The 15,248-nt window shown below is 45.2% G+C and overlaps 1 protein-coding gene across 3 annotated transcripts in view; it reads right to left on the bottom strand.

Annotated features, from left to right (window-relative positions):
* Positions 1 to 15,248, bottom strand: part of LOC106581302 (chloride channel protein 2) — a 265,810-nt gene that overhangs the window by 45,412 nt on the left and 205,150 nt on the right. For all 3 annotated transcript variants that reach the window (XM_045703912.2, XM_082966717.1, XM_082966718.1), the window contains exons 13-15: positions 9,831 to 9,900; positions 9,577 to 9,687; positions 8,333 to 8,546 (exon numbers count right to left, since the gene is read on the bottom strand). In XM_045703912.2, coding sequence (XP_045559868.1) covers positions 8,333 to 8,546; positions 9,577 to 9,687; positions 9,831 to 9,900 — 395 coding nt within the window. The remainder of the gene's footprint in view (positions 1 to 8,332; positions 8,547 to 9,576; positions 9,688 to 9,830; positions 9,901 to 15,248) is intronic.

Here is a 15,248-nt window from a genome sequence, read left to right as displayed (position 1 = left end):
CTACTTCAATAACAAATGTAGGTTTGGTCCCAAATAATCCATCGTTATATCCAAATATCCTCTGTTTTGTTTGTGCGTTCTAGACACTATACGAATGGTAAATAACGGTCGTGCGCATGGCGCATGGCGTGACTAAAAAATTCTAAATATTCCATTACCGTACTTCGAAGCATGTCAACCGCTGTTTAAAACCAATTTTTATGCCATTTATCTCGTAGAAAAGCGATAATATTCCGACCGGGAATCTGCAATAAGCTAAACAGCCGAATGAAATTTCTCCACGGGGGCGAATCGTGCACGCGCCTCATTTAATGGTCCTCTGATCGGCCACTCTGATAAGGCGATAATCTGTTTCAGCCAGAGGCTGCCTCGTCATCGTTCAGGTTTTTCCCGGGTTCTGAGAGCCTATTGGAGCCCTGGGAATTGTCACGTTACAGCTAAGATCCTTACTCTTCAATAAACAGATGCAAGACACACGACTCCTTGTCAGACAGGCCACTTCCTGCATGAAACCTTGTCAGGTTTTTGCCTGCCATAGGAGTTCTGTTATACTCACAGACACCATTCAAACAGTTTTAGAAACTTTAGGGTGTTTTCTATCCAAACCTGAACAATAATATGCATATTCTAGCTTCTGAGTTGGTGTAGGAGGCAGTTAAAAATGGGCACATATTTTTTCCAAAATTCTCAATACTGCCCCCTAGCCCAAACAGGTTTTAAGAGCTTGTAAGTAAGCATTTCACAGTAAGGTCTACACTTGTTATATTAGGCGTATGTGACAAATAAAGTTTGATTTGATTTGATCATGTTTACATACTGCCTTACTCATTTCATATGTATATTTTGTATTCTATTCTACTACTGTATTTTAATCAATACCACTCCGACATTGCGCGTCCTAATATTTATATATTTCTTAACTCCATTACTTTACTTTAGATTTGTGTGTATTGTTGTGAATTGTTAGATATTACTGCATTATTGGAGCTAGGAACACAAGCATTTTGCTACGACCACAATAACATCTGCTAAATATGTGTATGTGAGAAATACAATTTGATTTGATTTGATTTGATTTGAAATGAAATACCACTCAAAAGCTGGAGATGTATTTGTCAAAAGGGCAGGGAGAAGAGAGGGAGTGCAAGAATGAGTGAGAGAAGGAGATTCATGCCCCAACATGACACTGCTTTTCTCATAGTGTGTGATTGTGAATGTGTGTTTCCCAAGTGTTACACAAGCATTCCTATGGTTGAATGTGTGTTTGTGTGGAAAGTGGGATGGGTACCAGAATGAATAGGAACACAAACAGCTTGGGGGCCACACTTCATGCACTCTTTCATTTAATTTCCCCTCTTCATCCTACTCAACTCCCTGCCTCAAATGTAGTTAGTGCTCACACACACCTGATCCGCAGTGGTGAAATCGAAGCATAGTGGATGATGTGAAGGAGAGAGAGAGAGCGTGAGAGGGGTAGAGAGAGAGAGGGTCAGAGAGAGCAAGAGGGGTAGAGAGGAAGAGAAAGAGAGAGAGAGAGGTAGAGAGAGGGGTAGAGAAAAAGAGAAAAAGCAAGACCGAAATTGAAAGAGAGAAAGAGAAAAAGAAAGAGCGAGAGAGAGAGCGAGAAAGAGATAGATAGAGGGGAAGTGCTGAAGAGCCATCCAGCAGCAACAGGAACAACACAACCACACACATATTTACCACACTATTATAAAATCCCAGAATGGTTTTATGTTTTGTAAAAAATGACAAGTAACACCTCTCTCTCAGGTAGATGCTTCCAGTGTTCAGACTAAAGCCCCGTTTCCACTGGCACTTAAAATTAGGGCCAAATTAGAGTTGACTCAAATACGAACTGGGTCGGGGGAAACCAGGGCCAGCGCAGCCCATTTTCACAACTGGTACCAGCTTGATTAGAATTTGGGCTGGTGACGCCATTACTATGCAACTGCCAGCTAGCTCATCTGGGCTTGCTGCTGTTAGCAAGCAGTACTGCAGTAGTCAGACATGACACGAATTACCAACATAGCTGGATCCTTTATTCATTAATGCACTACACAAACTTTTATGAGAACAGTCAGCCATCGAATGCTTGCTACCTAACGTTAGCTACCAAATCAATCAATCAAATGTATTTATAAAGCTCTTTTTACATCAGATGTCATAAAGTGCTTATACAGAAACCCACCCTTAAACCCTAGAGTTGAAACAAGCTAGCTAGCTAACGTTAGCTAGCAGGAATTTTAGCTGGCCAGGTTGTATTGAAGGCTAGCTAGCTAGCAACATCCTATCAAACCTGTCATCTGGTTTGCTTGGTTAGCTAGCTAGCTTTTATTGTATTTAACCTTTATTTAACTAGGCAAGTCAGTTAAGAAAAAAATATTATTTAAAATGATGGCCTACCAAAAGGCAAAAGGCCTCCTGCGGGAACGGGGGCCTGGGATAAAAAAAATAAAATAAATACAATGTAAATAGAGGACAAAACACAACACAACAAGAGAGACGGGGGCGGCAGCGTAGCCTACTGGTTAGAGCGTTGGACTAGCAACCGAAACGTTGCAAGATCGAATCCCTGAGCTGACAAGGTACAAATCTGTGATTCTGCCCCTGAACAAGGCAGTTAACTTACTGTTCCTAGGCTGTTGTTGAAAATAAGAATTTGTTCTTAACTGACTTGCCTAGTTAAACACAACACTACATAAAGAGAGACCTATGACAACAATGTAGCAACACAACATGGTAGCAGCACAAAATGTGGTACAAACATTATTGGGCACAGACAACAGCAAAAAGGTAAAGACAACAATGCAGCCACAACTGACAGTTAATAACATATGCCATGACAATCTAGGTAGGAATTAGCTAGCTAGCCTGTTATGCTAGTGATTACGTTAATGTTAGCAAGCTAAAAATCTTTGCTAAATACATGGGTCTGGCTGGCAGTGACAGGAGTATCGGGTAACGTTAGTTACAGCATGGTGAGGGTGAATAAAATTCTTCAACATCTTGCTAGCTAGCAACAGTACCGAAGCCAGCTGCACAGTCACAGCTACCGAGCAACATTACAATATTTCTCATTTCTGGAAGCAGTGGAAACCCAATTCGAGCTAGCCAACCAAGGCCAGCCCATCCTGGGTTGACTACAGTACAAATGGAAACAGGTCTTAACTTCTTTGGGATAGGGGGCAGTATTTTCACGGCCGGATAAAAAATGTACCCGATTTAATCTGGTTACTACTCCTGCCCAGAAACTAGAATATGCATATAATTAGTAGATTTGGATAGAAAACACTCCAAAGATTCTAAAACTGTTTGAATGGTGTCTGTGAGTATAACAGAACTCATATGGCAGGCCAAAACCTGAGAAGATTCCATACAGGAAGTGCCCTGTCTGACAACTTGTTGTCCTTCTGTTGCATCTCTATCGACATTACAGCATCTGTGCTGTAACGTGACACTTTCTAAGGCTTCCATTGGCTCTCTAAAGCCGCCAGAAAGTGGAATGGGGTGTCTGCTGTCTCTGGGCAAAGTACAGCAGCAGAGTTTGTAAGTGGTCAGCCTGGGGACAGTGAGACTGGAGATGCGCGTTCACGAGACTTCTCCATTTTTTTCTTTCAGCCTTTGAATGAATACAATGTTGCCCGGTTGGAATATTATCGCTATTTTACCAGAAAAATAGCATAAAAATTGATTTTAAACAGCGTTTGACATGCTTCTAAGTACGGTAATGGAATATTTAGATTTTTTTTGTCACTACCCTTCGGATAGTGACCTGAACGCACGAACAAAACGGAGGTATTTGGATATAACTATGGATTATTTGGAACCAAAACAACATTTGTTGTTGAAGTAGAAGTCCTGGGAGTGCATTCTGACGAAGAACAGCAAAGGTAATCCAATTTTTCTAATAGTAATTTTGAGTTTAGGTGACCCCGAAGTTGGCCGATGTCAAAATAGCTAGCCGTGATGGCCGAGCTATGTACTCAGAATATTGCAAAATGTGCTTTCGCCGAAAAGCTATTTTAAAATCGGACATAGAGATTGCATAAAGGAGTTCTGTATCTATAATTCTTAAAATAATTGTTATGTATTTTGTCAACATTTATCATGAGTAATTTAGTAAATTCACCGGAAGTTTTCGGTGGGTATGCTAGTTCTGAACATCACATGCTAATGTAAAAAGCAGTTTTTTTATATAAATATGAACTTGATTGAACAAAACATGCATGTATTGTATAACATAATGTCCTAGGAGTGTCATCTGATGAAGATCATCAAAGGTTAGTGCTGCATTTAGCTGTGGTTTGGGTTTTTGTGACATATATGCTTGCTTGGGAAATGGTTGTGTGATTATTTGTGTCTATGTACTCTCCTAACATAATCTAATGTTTTGCTTTCGCTGTAAAGCCTTTCTGAAATCAGACAAAGTGGTTAGATTAACGAGAGTCTTATCTTTAAAATGGTGTGTAAAATAGTTGATTGTTTGATAAAATTGAATTGTGGTATTTTAGTTGGTTTTTGTATTTTGCGCCGAGTGCGATGCCATTGGCTGTTGGCTAGGGGTTACGTCTGTCCTCAACAGGTTAAGAGGTGTGGTCATTAGAGTGTGGGTTGGTTGATCATTAGTTAACAGAAACAGAACAGATACATTGCTTCAGGTAATATTGAATGTCAGCCATACTCTAACAGGCCTTTAATGATAGATGAACAGGAGAGGTGACAGAGCATCCTGCAATTCTCACAACTCTGAGAAAACTGGTCTACGTTGTCATTTTTGTGCCAACTGCTGTCAGTGTGTTTGTGTGTACACACCTGCACATTGTGTAACTACATGTTGTAACTTTGTATAATCTACATGTAAATGAGAGAAAAGAAAGAATTATGTAACAGCACAATGAAAAACAACACGACCTACACTTAGCAATGTCTAATGACGCACAGACACACACACACACACACACACACACACACACACACCCTGGTCCGCTCTGTCCCCTGTGGTGAAAGCATAGTGGGTGGTGTGAGAGAGAGAGAGAGAGAGAGAGAGAGAGAGAGAGAGAGAGAGAGAGAGAGAGAGAGAGAGAGAGAGAGAGAGAGAGAGAGAGAGAGAGAGAGAGAGAGAGAGAGAGAGAGAGAGAGAGAGAGAGAGAGAGAGAGAGAGAGAGAGAGAGAGAGAGAGAGAGAGAGAGAGAGAGAGAGAGAGAGAGAGAGAGAGAGAGAGAGAGAGAGAGAGAGAGAGAGAGAGAGAGAGAGAGAGAGAGAGAGAGAGAGAGAGAGAGAGAGAGAGAGAGAGAGAGAGAGAGAGAGAGAGAGAGAGAGAGAGAGAGAGAGAGAGAGAGAGAGAGAGAGAGAGGAACAACCAACCCAGCAAGAGAAACCACTAGTCCCCTCACTTGTCCCCAACCTAGCAAGAGAAACCACTAGTCCCCAACCTAGCAAGAGGAACCACTAGTCCCCAACCCAGCAAGAGAAACCACTTGTCCCCAACCTAGCAAGAGAAACCACTAGTCCCCTCACTTGTCCCCAACCTAGCAAGAGAAACCACTAGTCCCCTTACTAGTCCCCAACCTAGCAAGAGGAACCACCAGTCCCCTCACTAGTCCCCAACCCAGCAAGAGAAACCACTAGTCCCCTCACTAGTCCCCAACCCAGCAAGAGGAACCACTAGTCCCCTCACTAGTCCCCAACCCAGCAAGAGAAACCACTAGTCCCCTCACTAGTCCCCAACCCAGCAAGAGAAACCACTAGTCCCCTCACTCAGTCCCCAACCCAGCAAGAGAAACCACTAGTCCCCCTCACTAGTCCCCCAACCCAGCAAGAGAAACCACTAGTCCCCAACCCAGCAAGAGAAACCACTAGTCCCCTCACTAGTCCACAACCCAGCAAGAAGGCACCACTAGTCCCCAACCCCAGCAAGAGGCACCACTAGTCCCCTCACTAGTCCCCAACCCAGCAAGAGGCACCACTAGTCCCCTCACTAGTCCCCAACCCAGCAAGAGAAAACCACTAGTCCCCTCACTAGTCTCCCAAACCCCAGCAAGAGGCACCACTAGCCCCCCTCACTAGTCCCCAACCCAGCAAGAGAAACCACTAGTCCCCTCACTAGTCCCCAACCCAGCAAGAGGACCCACTAGTCCCCTCACTAGTCCCCAACCCAGCAAGAGGCACCACTAGCCCCCTCACTAGTCCCCAACCCAGCAAGAGAAACCACTAGTCCCCTCACTAGTCCCCAACCCAGCAAGAGGCACCACTAGTCCCCTCACTAGTCCCCAACCCAGCAAGAGGCACCACTAGTCCCCTCACTAGTCCCCAACCCAGCAAGAGGAACCACTAGTCCCCTCACTAGTCCCCAACCCAGCAAGAGAAAGCACTAGTCCCCTCACTAGTCCCCAACCCAGCAAGAGAAACCACTAGTCCCCTCACTAGTCCCCAACCCAGCAAGAGAAAGCACTAGTCCCCTCACTAGTCCCCAACCCAGCAAGAGAAACCACTAGTCCCCTCACTAGTCCCCAACCCAGCAAGAGGAACCACTAGTCCCCAACCCAGCAAGAGGAACCACTAGTCCCCTCACTAGTCCCCAACCCAGCAAGAGAAACCACTAGTCCCCTCACTAGTCCCCAACCCAGCAAGAGGAACCACTAGTCCCCTCACTAGTCCCCAACCCAGCAAGAGGAACCACTAGTCCCCAACCCAGCAAGAGGCACCACTAGTCCCCTCACTAGTCCCCAACCCAGCAAGAGGAACCACTAGTCCCCTCACTAGTCCCCAACCCAGCAAGAGAAATCACTAGTCCCCAACCCAGCAAGAGGAACCACTAGTCCCCTCACTAGTCCCCAACCCAGCAAGAGAAACCACTAGTCCCCTCACTAGTCCCCAACCCAGCAAGAGAAACCACTAGTCCCCTCACTAGTCCCCAACCCAGCAAGAGGCACCACTAGTCCCCTTACTAGTCCCCAACCCAGCAAGAGATATCACTAGTCCCCAACACAGCAAGAGGAACCACTAGTCCCCTCACTAGTCCCCAACCCAGCAAGAGAAACCACTAGTCCCCTCACTAGTCCCCAACCCAGCAAGAGGAACCACTAGTCCCCAACCCAGCAAGAGAAACCACTAGTCCCCTCACTAGTCCCCAACCCAGCAAGTGGAACCACTAGTCCCCTCACTAGTCCCCAACCCAGCAAGAGGAACCACTAGTCCCAAACCCAGCAAGAGAAACCACTAGTCCCCTCACTAGTCCCCAACCCAGCAAGAGGAACCACTAGTCCCCTCACTAGTCCCCAACCCAGCAAGAGGAACCACTAGTCCCCAACCCAGCAAGAGGCACCACTAGTCCCCTCACTAGTCCCCAACCCAGCAAGAGGAACCACTAGTCCCCAACCAAGCAAGAGGAACCACTAGTCCCCAACCCAGCAAGAGGAACCACTAGTCCCTTCACTAGTCCCCAACCCAGCAAGAGGAACCACTAGTCCCCTCACTAGTCCCCAACCCAGCAAGAGGACCCACTAGTCCCCAACCCAGCAAGAGGAACCACTAGTCCCCTCACTAGTCCCCAACCCAGCAAGAGAAACCACTAGTCCCTTCACTAGTCCCCAACCCAGCAAGAGAAACCACTAGTCCCCTCACTAGTCCCCAACCCAGCAAGACAAACCACTAGTCCCCTCACTAGTCCCCAACCCAGCAAGAGGCACCACTAGTCCCTTCACTAGTCCCCAACCCAGCAAGAGAAACCACTAGTCCCCAACCCAGCAAGAGGCACCACTAGTCCCTTCACTAGTCCCCAACCCAGCAAGAGAAACCACTAGTCCCCTCACTAGTCCCCAACCCAGCAAGAGGCACCACTAGTCCCCAACCCAGCAAGAGAAACCACTAGTCCCCTCACTAGTCCCCAACCCAGCAAGAGGCACCACTAGTCCCCAACCCAGCAAGAGGCACCACTAGTCCCCTCACTAGTCCCCAACCCAGCAAGAGGAACCAAGAGATTTAAAGAGAATGAAAAAAAGACAGAAGGAAACAAAGGGGGATAAATAGAAGTAAAAATAAAGTGGGGAGAAAGAGAAAGAGGGGGATAGATAGATAGTTATAATATATAGATAGATAATTAACGTAGATAGATAATTAACGTAGATAGATAGATAGTTAACGTAGATAGATAGTTAACGTAGATAGATAGTTAACGTAGATAGATAGTTAACGTAGATAGATAGTTAACGTAGATAGATAGTTAACGTAGATAGATAGTTAACGTAGATAGATAGTTAACGTAGATAGATAGATAATTAACGTAGATAGTTAACGTAGATAGATTGATAAATAGAAGTGTAGTCCTACGTACTCGTGGTGACCCCAGCCCAGCTCAGGGAGGTAGGGTAGTTTCTTGATCCTGATGATGGAGTCATATAGCGAGGGCTGGAGGGACTGGGCCACGGCGTTGGCCAGTATTACCGCTATCATCACCGGCAGGATGTGGCTGATCTGACCCGTCAGCTCAAACACAATGACCGCTGTCGACACCGTGTGGGTCACCGCTCCAGACAGGGCTGCCGCACCTGGGAGGAGAGGGGAAATGAGGAGAGGAAGGGAGGGGAGAGGAGAGAAGAGAGGGGAGAGGATGAGAGGAAGAGAGTAGGAGAGGAAGGAATGGGTACAGATAAAGGTTACTGTCCATTGACATTAGTAAAGTAATATCAGTGCAATAATACATCTCATGCCCTCAACTCTATACTGAGCCTTCATCAATAATACTGGAACAACAAAGTGAGGAGGGGCGATGGGGGAGGGAGGGTTGAGAAGGGTGGGAAGGAGGAAGGGAGGAGAGGGGCGGGAGGGAGGAGAGGGGAGCGAAGGAGAGGAGAGGGGAAGGGAGTGATGGATGGGGGATGGGCGAGATGACTGTACCTCACAAGGTCAAAGATAAAAAAGTTAAACATTTTAAACATCTTAAATATTTTGTAACCGTTATTGAACAAAGAAAAATAGGTGAGTGGATATAATGAGAGGAAGAAGGAGGAGTGGAGAGAGTGGGCAGTAGTGATAGAGGAGGGAGAGAAGGTTGATTATTCCTAACTTCATAAGGATGGAGGGAGAAAAGAGAGCGCTATTTTAATTGATAGAGAGAGAAAGACAATGAGAGGGTAAATGTAGCCATGCTGAGATTAAAGAGAGGGAACATCAGACATACAGAAAGCTGAGTTAGAGGTGAGTCAACAACATCAGCACCCATTAGACACAAACACAGTTGACATCAACCACTACACTGAACAACAGCATAATCAGCACAACCGTCAACAACAACGCTAACAGCAATATCACTCATAGCAACAATATTAAAGGGCATCTTGCCAAAGGACTTCTAAAGTGCATCATTTAGTTTTTATCTTTGACATAAATGTCTTTATATTACTACTGGGTTTAGCAGTGTCTTACTGTATCTGGCTTCCTACTTCCTAATTGTTACAATAATGGTGTCTAGATGTGTCTAGTCTTGAATAGGTATTGTTAATCTAGCTATACCAAACTTTGTCTTTGTGTGTGTGTGTGTGTGTGTGTGTGTGTGTGTGTGTGTCTACAGTAACTCACCCACGACGGCGTACCCTCCTGGCACTATGGGGTAGATGGTGCCATCAGAGTGGATGCCATCAGGGAACCAGGCGGCCATGCTCTCCCCGACCAGACGGCCAAACGCTGCCCCTAGAACACACACACACACACACACACACACACAGTTAATGAGCGCGTAACATACTGTTACACAGACACTCACAAGACTGCATATCATAGCATGTTCCCAGGGTTAACATTATTGCTGAAACACACACACACACTTCTCTTACCAATGACGAAGACGGGCATGAAGGCTCCACATGGCACAGGAATGGTGGTGGCCAGAGCAGACATCCAAAACTGAGACAGACACACAGATACAAAGTCACAGAGGGAACAGTGTGGCATTTCAGACAGCCAACAGGACAATCCTCCATTTAACTCAGCTGCTCTGACTTGTGATCAGTACTGTCTTTTATTCTGCACTATAAAAGAAAATACTCCATTGTGATAGACTCATCTCTTCCCAGGCGTGAACTAGCTAACGTCGGTCCCCATCTGGGTGAGATTGAACTGTCACACACCGCCTTCATTTGATGAAAACCCTGAAATGAACTGAACTCTGGATAATGAGCGAGCTGATTGGAAGATGCGGCTAATTAGAGACAAACAAAAGGACATTTCAGTAGTGATAAGCTTGGGCCATCTTCTTGAACTGCACTGTTGGTTAAGGGCTTGTAAGTAAGCATTTCACAGTAAAGTCTACACTTGTTTTATTCGGCGCATGTGGCAAATACAGTTTTATTTTATTTACCGTATACTGGGATATTTGGAAAAATCCACGGGATGGTTTCTGAATACCGTCTATTTATTTTGAAGTTTGTTGTGGAAATTCACCACTAAGGACTCAGACTCAATATAACATTTTCCCTCAAGTTTTTAAATAGATTTTAATATTTGTAGCTACTTGTGCAATACATTAGGAGATAAAGAAAATTGCGTTCTTCATTTCACCTGTCACATTATTTTACATTATGAAACTTACCATAGTTCCCTAGAACAGTTGAGACAGTCACGTTTGTTTGTAAAGAGCGCAACCGGAGAAAGCAGGCTGCTGAGGGGAGGACAGTTCATAATAATGGCTGGAACAGAATGAATGTGTTTGATGTACAGTGGGGCAAAAAAGTATTTAGTCAGTCACCAATTGTGCAAGTTCTCCCACTTAAAAAGATGAGAGAGGCCTGTAATTTTCATCATAGGTAAACGTCAACTATGACAGACAAAATGAGAAAAAAAATCCAGAAAATCACATTGTAGGATTTCTTATTAATTTATTTGCAAATTATGGTGGAAAATAAGTATTTGGTCACCTACAAAGATTTCTGGCTCTCACAGACCTGTAACTTCTTCTTTAAGAGGCTCCTCTCTCATCTTTTTAAGTGGGAGAACTTGCACAATTGGTGGCTGACTAAATACTTTTTTGCCCCACTGTATTTGATACCATTCCACTGATTCCGCTTCAGCCATTACAACAAGCCCATCCTCCCCAATTAAGGTGCCACCGACCCTCTGTGGTAGCGTTCTACATCTATCAGCAAGTCTTCGTTGTGCATGAGGTGATGAAGTTACACTTGTATACAATTCACTAAATGTTTGCCATCAGATATCTTACAATGATTTTCTGCCAGAAGTGAAAGAGCTCTGGATGAGTTCTGTACAGCTGGCATTTTTTCCCCGTGCTTCCTGCTAGCGTTTGTTTTCTTCTCCCCTCTGCTCCATGTACACATGCTGCTCTTCCTTTAGAAAAGCATCCATCACAACTTTGTTCATTTGCACAATTTGTCAAGTTCACTTTCGCTTGTAAATGTCCACACTCACCGAAAATGACATTTGGTAGCTATTAGCTATGCTTGTATAACTTTATGAGCTGGATTTGTCTGGATTTGCAAGTAGTTTGTTGGTTTTCGCTCATTAGCCTTTACCTAACAGCGTCGATGTGATTTTAATATTACTTGTGCTAATTTTGTTAGAATTCTAGTAATAGATGCACAATGGCCTTTTTATGTGTTTTTAGCACCCCTTTGTGTGCTATGCCGGCAATACTGTAAATCCCGGGATGGCAGAGGAACGGTATGCCGGTATTAAATTCTGGATACTGACCAAGCCTAGTCACCGGTGACACACACACACACACACACACACACACAACACGCACACCTTTCCAATATAGCCACAAGCCCACACATACAAACACCCCTACACAACTTTCACACAGGCCAAAGAAAAAGAGCTTCCTCTCCGGAAGCCACAGCTCCCTAGGGATTCAGTTTTTGCAAGGAGAGGATGGAAGTGTGACGTGGCCATTACATAAACCTCTCAACAACTATCTGCCTGGTTTAGAGGTTTAAATAGACCTCTTAATTACACTCATCTCTCTCTCTCCTTTCCATTTCCCCCATTCACATCTCTTTCTTTCTCGCTTTCTCCCTCCTTCTCTCTCTAGTTAGCAGTAATTAAGCCCAGCTGCCAGTGTGATCTAATGGATCTCTGTCAGTAACTCTACACCCTACACTGCTTTCACACCTATCCAAACACACACACACACACACACACACACACACACACACACACAAACACACACAGGGGATTACTGTGTCACTCACACATATGTGAATGTCACTGGGGATAACTGCGTCATACACACACCTGTGTCATGGCACAAACACACACAGCAGGAGTCATTGATGGAAAATGGAGCATGGCAGAGAAGAATGTGTGTGGCGGGCTGCCACTTGACACAACACGCATGACACACACAAGTAATAGTCTAACCTAATAGCTGTTATGCTGTCAATTACCATGCACCATGATGGAAATGGTCAGAAATCTGGCAAAAACGACAATCTAACTTCTCAAAAAGGTAAACACACAGTCTGGCCAGGCAAACTTCAATAAGGGAGAGAGGTTTAATGGATCTGGAAACTCATAACATGGGCTTAAGGTTATTACAGAGGTATGAACTAAGATGGCACCTGGAGGAGTGTGAGTGTGTGTGTAGAGAAAAGTAGAGCGAAGAAAATAAGTACTTGTCTGTGAGTGTGTCTTTGTGTGTAGTGCCTTTCTGTACTTCTTTAAGACACACACACATCATTGCAGAGTGGACACTGCTGTAAGTCAATCCACTTATTCAGTTTAAGTTTACAGGGTTCCCTAAAACGGAATAGTCTTACCTAACAGTAACACAGCTCTCTCTTCCAACACTCTCCTTTTTCATCTGCCTCCACACCACCACTTCCTTTCTTTCTATCCCTATCTCTCTGGTCTCTAAAGACAAGAGAGTAGACCAGGCTCGGTTTCTGTTGACTGCCTTGTTTGATATAAAATCATTATTACTGCTCTAGTAATTAGTCCCCTCTGTTTTGCATGCGCACGCACACGCACACACACAGGTGAGAGGCAAATAATTTAGGCAGCGTGCGATGACGTCACGTCCCCTTCATTGGCAGTCGCTAGGACAGCAGGCAGGGCAGCTATTCCCATGGTGATGGGCGGTGGTGACGTTGGCCTCCCTGCCCAGTGACAGTCACCCTGGGTTCTTACCTCCCTGCCACAGGGTTGCCTAGGCGATGCTCTTGCTGACTCACGCAGGTATGAGCAGACAGATATGGCTTCATTATTACTGTATCATCATGGAATATCACCTACAGTACTATACCTCAGATATGACTTTCAGACCAGGTGGACCTTGGGATGCTGCAAGAGGGGACTTCAACTACTAAACACGCACACACACAACTTAATCCCAAATCACAGAATCCCTGATTACTGACCTTCTGTGCCAGAACCAACAACCTTTACAGAATAACAGCGGAAGGTGGTCATAAAATAGCTGATGCAATCACTGCAAAACAACGGGAACATCCACCCCGTCAACATCCTACTGTAACATTCTCCTGTAACATTCTCCTGTAACATTCTCCTGTAACATTCTCCTGTAACATTCTCCTGTAACATTCTCCTGTAACATTCTCCTGTAACATTCTCCTGTAACATTCTCCTGTAACATCCTACTGTAACATTCTCCTGTAACATCCTACTGTAACATTCTCCTGTAACATTCTCCTGTAACATCCTACTGTAACATTCTCCTGTAACATCCTACTGTAACATCCTACTGTAACATTCTCCTGTAACATCCTACTGTAACTGTACTGTAACATCCTACTGTAACATTCTCTTGTAACATCCTACTGTAACATTCTCCTGTAACATCCTTCTGTAACATTCTCCTGTAACATCCTACTGTAACTGTACTGTAACATCCTACTGTAACATTCTCCTGTAACATCCTACTGTAACTGTACTGTAACAGTCTAATGCATAGCAGCTATAGTCCTATCCTATTTCTCCTTCATACTCATCTTAACAATTCCTTTAAAACTCCCCTTTTCCTAGTTTCGTTTGTCTCTTGCTTCCTCCATGTCTCTTCTCTAACTCTGTTCTCGTCTGTCCTTTCTCTCACTCACTAGGCAAAAGCACAGACAGACACACAGTAAAAGTGGGCCACAGGTGAGTGTGGGCCTATAAAAGGGAGATTTCTATGGTAATGGAGAGGTTTATAAGGTTTATAGAGAGCCAGGCAGAGCTGGAGAACACACACACACACAAGAAGTCGTCGCCGGTAGACATTGACACGCTGTTTCTGGCTCCTAAGAAACTTTTGAGTCTTCTTTTTTGTTGAACTTATCCCAGAGGCTGCTCTAAGATGCCGCCGGTGAAGAAGAGGTATTCGGAGTGAACTTCTAGTCCGAATCAGGAGGCTAGCACACCATACACAGCTTCTGTGTATATTACCCGCTGATGTTCATCCCCGGACAATAAAGTAGACGAGCTCAGGGTGAGGATCTCCTTCCAGAGAGACATTAGGGACTGTAACATACTCTGTATCATGGAATCATGCCTCTCTCCGGATATACTGTCCCCGCCCATACAGTAGGCTGGGACAGCAGGCAGGGCAGCTATTCATCTGTCACGATTCCCACCGACGGTGGCGCCCCCTCCTGCTCGGGTGGCGCTCGGCGGTCGTCGTCACCGGCCTATTAGCTGCCACCGATTCCCTTTTGCTTTTCCCTTTTTTTATTTTGTGACACCTGTGGTCAATTAGCCATTAGAGGGGCTATTTAGTTTAGCTGGCCCGCTCCTGTTCGTGCGGGATTAATGATTGTTTCTTGTGTGACGGCTTGTGTTCATGTCGACGTTGTTGTACGCCGCATGTATTTTCTCCCCTGTGTGTGGGAACATTTGTTTTTTTTTGGTGAGTGTATATTAAAAACACCACTACCCTGTGTTCGCTGGTTCCTGCGCCTCATTCCTCCTCCACAATTACCAAGCCTTAACAGAATCCCGCACCCCGATAGAAGGCATGGAATCAGCGGGAGCAGCGGCCACTCCTCTGCCCTCGATGGAGGAACGCGTACTCCACCACACGACAGTCCTCCATTGCATCGGATCGGCAATGGACCAGATGATGGAGAGGATGGACAGATGGGAGAGAAGTGGTATCCTCTCTCCACCTCCACCTGCCCCGATACAGCCATCTTCGCCTCCCATGACGTCTGGCTCTGGCGCGCTTCGTCTGGCGCTCCCGAGGGAGTACGATGGGGCGGCGGCTGGGTGCCAGGGGTTTTTGCTCCAGCTTGAGCTGTACC

The sequence above is a fragment of the Salmo salar genome, chromosome 20 (assembly GCF_965601325.2).
Source record: "Salmo salar chromosome 20, fSalSal1, whole genome shotgun sequence".
In the NCBI taxonomy this organism is placed as follows: domain Eukaryota; kingdom Metazoa; phylum Chordata; class Actinopteri; order Salmoniformes; family Salmonidae; genus Salmo; species Salmo salar.
The sequence above is the reverse complement of the archived record's forward strand: the minus strand, read 5'-3'. Positions and strand labels throughout refer to the sequence as shown.